The sequence below is a fragment of the Somniosus microcephalus genome, chromosome 7, assembly GCF_052327205.1.
Source record: "Somniosus microcephalus isolate GS21.2 chromosome 7, FLI_Smic_1.0, whole genome shotgun sequence".
In the NCBI taxonomy this organism is placed as follows: Eukaryota; Metazoa; Chordata; class Chondrichthyes; order Squaliformes; family Somniosidae; genus Somniosus; species Somniosus microcephalus.
This window is the reverse complement of record NC_140993.1, coordinates 20386564-20396033: the sequence shown is the minus strand read 5'-3', so window position 1 is coordinate 20396033 and position 9470 is coordinate 20386564. Positions and strand designations below refer to the sequence as shown.

General features: G+C 49.8%; 1 protein-coding gene across 1 annotated transcript; it reads left to right on the top strand.

The window, feature by feature from the left end:
• The first annotated feature begins 286 nt into the window (after positions 1–286).
• On the top strand, positions 287–9229 carry LOC147114550 (uncharacterized). The gene is made up of 2 exons (XM_085992292.1): positions 287–7160; positions 7744–9229. The coding sequence occupies exon 1, from the start codon at positions 3590–3592 to the stop codon at positions 4775–4777; it is 1188 nt and encodes a 395-aa protein (XP_085848418.1). The 5' UTR covers positions 287–3589; the 3' UTR covers positions 4778–7160; positions 7744–9229.
• The last annotated feature ends 241 nt before the right edge of the window (positions 9230–9470 follow it).

The following is a 9470-nucleotide window of genomic DNA, read 5'->3' as shown; positions in this document are numbered from 1 at the left end:
GTCATCGGTGTGCGCAGCATCCCGGTTGCCATGGCGACGGGCCCCAGCGCCGAAATTCAGTTGCGGCCGCCTCGCCCGTGGCAGCCGCAACTAAGACTCTGGCAACAGAGTCTTACCTGACTTTGCGCCGGCGCATTAAAGGCCCCGCGGCGGCCGGCCGCTTTCCCGCCGGCCGCCTGGCCGCAGCTCCCTCCCCGGACTTCCCCCCCCCCCCCCCGGAACAGAAGCAAGCCCGGCACTTGTCCGAGGTGCCGGGCTCATTTTTAGAACGATTTTCGCGGGCCGCGGCCGGGTGCAGGCAGCTCCTCCTTAAGGGAAGGAGGAGGCCTGCACTTCCCGAACCTGCCGCACCGCAGCGGGCGCCGCAGCGCCGGAATAGCGCCGATATTCAGCACGTAGCGCCAGTTTTCAGGCGCAAACACCTCTCAGCAGCGCCGGCAGCCGTTTGGGCGCAGAACTATTGAATTTTGGGCCCGACCAGCGCGACTTAGCTCCGGCACTAACTTCCGGCGCTAAAGCCCTGGCTGCGCCAAAACTCAATTTCTAGGCCACAGTCTCTGCCGAGTGCTTGTAGCACCCGTAAAAATTCCTCCACGGGCTCTCCTGGCTGTTGCGGGCGGGATCTTAGGAGGTGCCTGGCATACATGGAATTTACCGGGGTTTGGTACTGTCTTTTCAGCCAGTTGATGGCGTCCTCGTATGTTTTAAGGTCCCGGATGAGTGCGAATACTTTAGGGCTCACTTGGGCGTTCAGAACTCTTAGCATGGATTTCTGAGGCACGCCGGATTCTCCCAGGTAGGCTTCGAAGCAGCTCAGCCAGTGTTCGAAGTCGAGGGCTGAGTTTGCTGCCTGTGGGTTTAGATCCAGGTACGGTGGTCTGAGGGCTCGCAGCCAGGCCGGCTGCTGTGGCTGTTGTAGCTGGGCGCCTGGCTGGTCGCTTGGCTGATTGTTTGACTGCTCAGTTGTCGACATTTTAAAATTTAGCCAATAAAATTGATATACCTATCAATTCATCCAATGAAAAGCGACGAGTTAAGAAAGTAACAATAGGTTTTTATTGGCTAAATAACAGAGCCCACCCTCGTGGGTGATCGGATACAACAAGGAGGAATGCCAGCCAGTCGACTACCTTTATACCTGGGCAGGTAGGTGGAGTCATGGGCGGAGTCAGCAGTGGTCAGCCCAGGTATAGCAGCGTGACAAGAGGCGACCTCGTATAGTGATACAACAGTGTGAACAGTGATAACCATAGAGTAACGATATAACAGTGATAACTATAGTGTAACGATAGTGAACGATAAAAGTGGTTTACCACACCGTCTAACCAAGGTTCTATATAATTTTAACATAACAGGCTGGATTTTCATTCAGGAGTCGGGTAGGAGGTGGGACTACAACTTTTGGGGTTGTAGTCCCTCCTCCATCGAGATGTGGCCAATCCACGTGATTTTAACTTGATTGGCCTTGTTGAGCCCGCCCAGCGGGCACAGCAGGCCAATTAAGGGCCACCCAGCAACAGGTGACGTCACAGACTGAAATTTCATCTGTCAAGAGGTTTTGACAGATGAAATATCAGCGTTTCACAGCTATTTGAAGCTGTCAAATACTGACAGTCTTACTTCTAACCTGAGTCCTACTCCATTGACTCAGTTAGAAATCTCTCCTGCACAGAAAGCTGAAGGCTGTCACTTTTGACAGTTTGCGGCCATTCTGCTTTCTGTGCCGGTGAGATGAGGGACTCCCGAGACCTAAATGAAGGAAGGCTGAAAAGGTAATTTAAACTTCTTTAAACACTTTCGACACACCAAACACACTTACCTTTGTACTCATGCACACATCACTCACCTGAACACCGACATCTCGACCCCTCCAAGTCCTTCAACCCAACGGCCCGCCTCGCAAACTTGGCGTGGTTTGGAGCCATCGGGAATCCCACACTTCAGCATTAAAAATAGGGATTAGGCTAAAAACTGCCTGTTAACTACCTGTTAATGTAGGGGTCACAAAATCCCCTCAGCCCCCGAAGATTGGGAAATATTAATCCACATTTAAATTGTCTCTGGGTTGGACAATGTTTTAAAACATACCCAGAACCGCAAAAGGCTGTGTTAAGAAGCTTGTAAGCTGGGCAGCACTTGGACACTGGAATCAAAGAACTTTGTGAAAATCGCACACTTTAAGATTGTACATTTTATTAAAAGATGTACTCTTGAGTTTTGGACTGTTAAAAATGGCTGAACAGACCTCATGGAAACAGAATTTAAAAGGACAGACAGGCTGTTAGCATATGAAACAGACAGGCTGTTAGCATATGAAAAAGCTCAGCGCTGCCCTGTAGTGGGTTTGAATGGAGCCCGAGCTGTCAGTCACCCTGTGATATTGGGCGGGTCCGGTAACCTATAAGCTGTTTGTTTACACTGGGGAGTAGCCCGTTTGAATCAGCCAATTATCAGACAGCAAGCACACTGGGTTGTTTACACACATCCATTCACTGAAATTCACTCTAAGATCAAGTGCTTGAAACTGCCAGCATGAACAAAGGGACTTTGTTTGCTGAGCACTCAAGATTGTCAATCAATTGCGGTTCAGATGACCACAGGACAATGCTTTGTTTACAAAGCAATTGAATGCTATTAGCATTTGTTTGTATATCAAGTGGACACATCCAAACTGAGGAGGAACCATTTAAATGGGAGAACACATTCAAACCACTGCAGCTTTATTCGAAAACCATCACAGACAATTGAACACATTTAAACTGCAACTTTATCCAAACCCATCCCAGACAAGTGGACAGTTTGGATCTCTTTTGTTTTAGCCCAGAAACATCGGATCTGGGCGGGCTCCAAAAAAGGGGTATAAAAGATAGCTTCCCAGAAGCATCGCTCGCTTCTCTTTTACTCTTTGGACTGCAGGTGAGCAAGGCTTCTGACCCACTAGCAAGACAATCTAGTGAGAAGTATAGGGGTGGTAATTTAAGGGAAATGTTGCTAAGATTGTAAGATTAACATTGTAGCCATTTATCCCTCATTTTGCCATCTGCCTTCCCCTGTTAAGCAATTTTACCGGGATTACTTTGATCGTGTGGTGTAGTTTCTTTAGTTTTAATAAAATTTGACTTTCTTGCATCCAGACCATTTGTCCGTTTTTAATATATCATTAATTATAAGTTCCTCCAGTCAGACCTGGAAGGAGGGTTTAGCGATTCGAAACCGCTGATTGGAATTGGTCACAGTGCAGTGGCAAAAGGCTGCCTGACCAGGTAAATTACCGTAAACCAGGTAAAGGATGCCCCCTACAAATTGGCAACCGCGGCAGGACTGGAGGCAGTTTTTGATATGATAAGTGGTCTGGATCTGGAGAAAGCATCAGCTCTTGCTTTTCTTGCTTTCAGTCTGTGGTAGCCCTGCAGAAGTTAGCGGCAGCGTGTAAGCTGACCTATAATGGTATAGGTGATTGGGTTAAGAAGGGTGAGATGAGGGTGTGGAGGAGGTTACAGTGGCCAAGAATCGGGAGTCAGAGTTTGAAAAATGCCAGGTGGAGGTAGAACGCCTCATAAGAGAGGTGAATGAGGCCAGAGATAGTGGGATGAGGGTGCGGGAAGAAAATTCACGCCTCACACTAGAGGTCACGAAATGCCAGGCAGAGATAGAGCGCCTTGTGCAGGAAGTCACAGAGGCTAGGGACAGTGAGATGAGGCTACAGGAGGAAAACGCACACCTCACCCGAAAAGCTAGCGAGGGCAAAAGCCACGCGAGGCACAAGATAGAGTTCCTAAAGTGCCAAATTACAGAAGCAAAGAGTAATGAGATGAGACTGCGGGAAGAGAATGCCCGCCTCACCTCAGAAGTAACAGACCAGGAGGAAATGGTTAGGGAGATAAAGGCAGCTCATAAGCTGGCCTGCGACCAAAGGTTTAGTGGAGCAGATCATACCCCATGTAACAGAAAGATAGAGAGTTTGGGTGTGGAGTTATTAAGGACTAAAGGGATGGTATGTCTCATAAGTCCGAAGGGAAGTCCGTCGGACAGTACCAGCAGCCCAAATCAAACTGCCCCACAGGCAGCACCCAGAACAGAGCTGGCTGGGGATTTAGAGATCCCACGACCGCAGCCCACAGCTCTGAGTTTTGAGGAGCTCTGTCAGCAAGAAGGGGTGGACAATGGGGTGGTAGGAGAACGCCAGCAGGTCCCGCTAGGCAGCCGGGGACCAGGGCCAGTGTACCCCCTCCGACAACAGAGGTACGGTCCACCCGTGAATGATAATGACCATGGGACTGTTCAGCATACCTATCTGGTACCCTATGATACCCAACAGCTTAGAGGCCTGGTGAAACATATTCCCCTGCTCTCCGAAAAGGGAGACCCCTCAACGCACTTCCAAGAGATAGAACAGGCAGCCTGTGTTAACGGCTGTGATGATGAAGAGAAAGCCAAAATGTTGCTTTTCTCTGTAGATAGTAAGCTCTATCAGACCCTTTCAGGTGAGGCTAAGAGAGGGCAAAAGGGTTTTGAGGACCTAAAGGAGGAAATACTGGAAGCCATGGGTGCGAACGATGGCAGTCCGTTCGATCGCATAGGGAAAGCACTGCAGAAGGAAGGGGAGACCCCACAGGCATTTGCAGACAGGCTGTGGCCAGTCTACAACAGCGCATGTACAGGGGGACAAGATAGGGCACACCTGAACCAGCGACAGCGGACCCAATGGCTTCGTTGCCTGGTGTCCAATTGCCTGCCCCAGCTAAAAGCAAAGGCTGATACTTGGTTTGACCACTGAGACCCCCTAGCAACCGAAGAGACTGTAATCTGGCAGCTCACGGTAGCATATAGGAACAGTAGGAATAGTGGGACCCCCCAGCAAAAGGGTAAGGTCCACAAAGTTAAACCTGGGGCTCAATACAAGAAAGAGTGGCGCCAGGAGGGGAGCCGTCCCTCCCAGAACAAGGTCACTTGTTACAGGTGCGGGGAGGATGGCCATTGGCGCAGGGATTGCAAAAAGCCTGGGAGAGACGATAAAGCCAGGACCCCCGCAGCCCCAACTCAGAAGGCAGAGACAGAAACTCCTCCCGATACAGTCGAGTCTGTCATGGAGTCGATAAAATCTTTCCTCAGGGCCAATCAGGGAAAGGTAGCAGCCATCAGTGGTGCTGCAGCCCCCTCGCCCACCTCTGCCTCCCCACAATGACTGGAGCCCGCGCAGCCTGTCTACCTGTGTAATCTCCGGCACGATGAATGGAAGAGAACACTCGTACAGATGGAGGTAGAGAAGGTTAGAGGGACTTATCTATTGGATATGGGGGCATCATGCACCGTGATCCATACGGATAATCCCACCACCTCACCTCTGTCTAACGGGGTTCCATACATACTATCGGGATTCACCGGTCAGGAGCAGGCGGGGGTATACTCCAGACCCCTCTGCAAGAGCCACCAGTGGGAGATAGGAGACCTAGTGATGGTAAGAAACTATGCCCGGGTGGGAAGTTTAGAGCCACTCTACATGGGACCCTATAGTATAGTTGATAGGGCCAGCCCCATGGTCTATGCAGTAAAACTACCCCAGTGCACAAAGTGGTTCCACGCCTACCAATGTAAATTGTATAAATCAGACCATACAAGTTCAAGTTCACAGGCTGTAAAGACAGGCGCTGTGGCTTGTTTCAAGGGAAAAGTTGTCCGGCCCACCAATTGGGACACTTCCCCGCCCCAGTGGGACCTAAGTTTTGGCCAAAGATTAAATTTGAACCAGTTATTTACTTCAGAAAAAGAGAAACCGCAGCCTGAGTGTAGAAATCTGCAAGCTGCTGTGAGTTCATACACAGAAAATCGCTTGGGGGGCTCCAGGGAGGAGCCGCCCTTTGAAGAGACTGCCCGCGCATGCGTAGTCACTGGTCTGGAGACAGGGATTCCCCAGTCTTTTGAACAGGAGCTTCGCGCAGGTGCAGTTCCCCAGCCCATGACCACAGCGGCTCCTCTTCAGTTTTCCCACGCAGGCGCAGTCGCCTGTTTGAATACAGGGGTTTCACAGCCTCTGCCGTGGGACTCCGGGGACGAGGTTCACGCAGGCGCAGTCGCCTGTTTAAAGGGACAAGCTTCCCAGCCCGCTTCTAGAGTGGTTCCCCCTATGGTGTGGGACTCTGGGGAGGAAGGGATAGCAATTCCTCTTGCAGGGGGCATATGGAAGGAGCCGGTACCAGGTTTTGGACCTGGAGAGGAAGATTTTCAGCCACCAGCAGCGGGTGATGAGGGGATACCTGCCCCCAGTACAGGAGTGGGTAGGGAAAAGGAGACAAACCCGGATTACTGGCAGGCTGCCAGGTATATTAAACAGTGCGGGCTGTTGGCATCAGGGGGAGAAGGTTCCCAGCCAGCTAGGGCTGTGACCCAGGCTCAGGGTCCATCAGCCAAAGTTTCCCCCACAGAGATGCCCCTCAGAAGGTCTCAGCAGGTCTGCAAGCCCAAGATAAGATGGTCACCAGAGTACCCGCCACAAAGAGCAATCTCCCGAGCCTGGGAGGAAACAGATCACAGAGGTCCCCAACTAGCAGCCATATGCTGCCAGGGATCAGAGGCAGGAGGCAGTCCAGCTTCGCTGCAAACAGCAGAAATCTGCGACAGTGACCCCAGAGATTAGCCTGGCCGTCCGGAGACGGGCGGCATTTGTATTATAGCTTTGTGTTAAGTTACCAATGTTTATAGCGTGCTTTTAAGGTGTTTACATTTTAAGTTTAGAATGTAACTAGTAGTTTTGAATTTAAGTTGAAAGTTTAAGTTTATAAGTGTGCCAAATGCTTGTATTTTGGTCCGAGGTCGAGGGACCCGACCATGTCTCCACCTAAGGCAGCAGATCAGTGAGAGACCTGGCTGCATGTCCTTTTAAGTTCTTTTGCAGGAGAGTGGTCAAAGGAGCAGCCCTGTTCGCCCAGCCCAAGCTGGGCATCAAATGAAGATATACAGAATGTTGGGGATCACCTCGCCACTGGACAAATCCAGGAGGAGACCCTGAAGCAACCTTTGGGAGAAACCGAACAGGGTCTGGAGGAACCTGCCTACTCATCCTACGTGGAAGAGATGGCCCCAGCTGGGTGGGGCACGGCCCCAGCCCAGCACTATCCTGACCGAATTTCACTTGCGAGAGACCTCACTATTGAGGAGTCATGGTGAGGAAGAGCGGGTGCCTTGTCAGATAGAGACGCGTTCCCCGGGAGTGGGTGGTGATGGCCCGGGAAAGATTGTAAAGGGGAGGGGGAGGCCCAAGAGTCGCGTGGGTGCGTTCGGGGAAGGGAGGAACTCACCCGGGGCCCACAGGCAAAGTTAGAGTGGGAAGGATGAGTGGGTGGCCGGATCTGGGATCCAAGTTTGAGTGTGGGGCCAGTGAGAGCCGCCACACAGGCACCCACCATTTTCTGCAGCCAGTCGAGGGAAGACGGGAGGGGGAGGGACTGGGAGTCGCGATCCCATACTCCCCGGTCTTGGTCTGTGAAACATGAGGGGTACCCCGCCTCCACAAAGGGACAAGGGAACGGCTCGGGGCTGGCGGATCAGACTGTTCTGTAAAATCCATTCTATGTTTTAAAGGTTTAAGACCATTAAAGGGGGGGGTGGAAGGAGCATTTACTGCCCGGGTGGGAGGAGCAATACCCACTTGAATTTTGCGACCCATCATTGGCACGTAATGGTCGGGGTTTATTTCAGCATTTTGTTTCAAATGTTTAATGAAAATTTTTGTATTTTGTTTTACAGTTCCAAGCGGTGCAGAGGCGTAGGACCCTTTCCGTGCTTGGGATCATTTTGATTACATTGTATAACCAAGATTGCAACATTTTGTAATATGTTATAATGTAACAAGTGGTTCGGGGGTATGAGACCCCTATTGTAACATTTTGTAATTGATGTATCTGTAGATGCCTACTGTACCACGGTTTTTCTTGGATTTGGGAATAGACGGGTCGGGGGATCAGTGGTAGGTAGCTATAGGTAAATACAGGGGATGATTGTTTGTCGGGGGGGCTCAGAAAATTTTGCTGACTTCTTCAAAAGGATACTACAAGCAAGTTGGAAGTATCCAAGGGGGGAATGTAGGGGTCACAAAAATCCCCTCAGCCCCCGAAGATCGGGAAATATTAATCCACATCGTGGACGAAGACCTGTGTGATTTAAATTTTCTCTGGGTTGGACAATGTTTTAAAACATACCCAGAACCGCAAAAGGCTGCGTTAAAAAGCTCGTAAGCTGGGCAGCACTTGGACACTGGAATCAAAGAACTTTGTGAAAATCGCACACTTTAAGATTGTACATTTTATTAAAAGATGTACTCTTGAGTTTTGAACTGTTAAAAATGGCTAAACAGACCTCATAGAAACAGAATTTAAAAGGACAGACAGGCTGTTAGCATATGAAACAGACAGGCTGTTAGCATATGCATAAGCTCAGCGCTGCCCTGTAGTGGGTTTGAATGGAGCCCGAGCTGTCAGTCACCCTGTGGTATTGGGCAGGTCCGGTAACCTACAAGGGGTTTACACTGGGGAGTAGCCCGTTTGAATCAGCCAATTATCAGACAGCAAGCACACTGGGTTGTTTACACACATCCATTCACTGAAATTGACTCTAAGATCAAGTGCTTGAAACTGCCAGCATGAACAAAGGGACTTTGTTTGCTAAGCACTCATCAATTGCAGTTCCAGATGACCACAGGACAATGCTTTGTTTACAAAGCAATTGAATGCTATTAGCATTTGTTTGTATATCAAGTGGACACATCCAAACTGAGGAGGAACCGTTTAAATGGGAGAACACATTCAAACCACTGCAGCTTTATTCGGAAACCATCACAGACAATTGGACACATTTAAACTGCAACTTTATCCAAGCCCATCCCAGACAAGTGGACAGTTTGGATCTCTTTAGTTTTAGCCCAGAAACTTCAGATCTGGGTGGGCCCCAAAAAAGGGGTATAAAAGATAGCTTCCCAGAAGCATCGCTTGCTTCTCTTTTACTCTTTGGGCTGCAGGTGAGCAAGGCTTCTGACCCACTAGCAAGACAATCTAGTGAGAAGTATAGGGGTGGCAATTTGAGGGAAATGTTGCTAAGATTGTAAGATTAACATTGTAGCCATTTATCCCTCATTTTGCCATCTGCCTTCCGCTGTTAAGCAATTTTACTGGGATTACTTTGATCGTGTGGTGTAGCTTCTTTAGTTTTAATAAAATTTGACTTTCTTGCATCCAGACCATTTGTCCGTTTTTAATATATCATTAATTATAAGTTCCTCCAGTCAACACTGGAAGGAGTGTTTAGCAATTCGAAACCGCTGATTGGAATTGTTCACAGTGCAGTGGCAAACGGCTGCCTGACCAGGTAAATTACCGTAAACCAGGTAAAGGATGCCCCCCTACAGTTAACAGGCAGTTAATTGGCACTAATCCCTTCCCGCCTCAGGGAGGTGGATCCCAGTGCGGGGCGGGTACCCG

What these genes read in the sequence shown, in the direction of transcription:
- LOC147114550 (XM_085992292.1), top strand. Translation starts at nt 3,590, where the DNA reads ATGAGGGTGCGGGAAGAAAATTCACGCCTCACACTAGAGGTCACGAAA.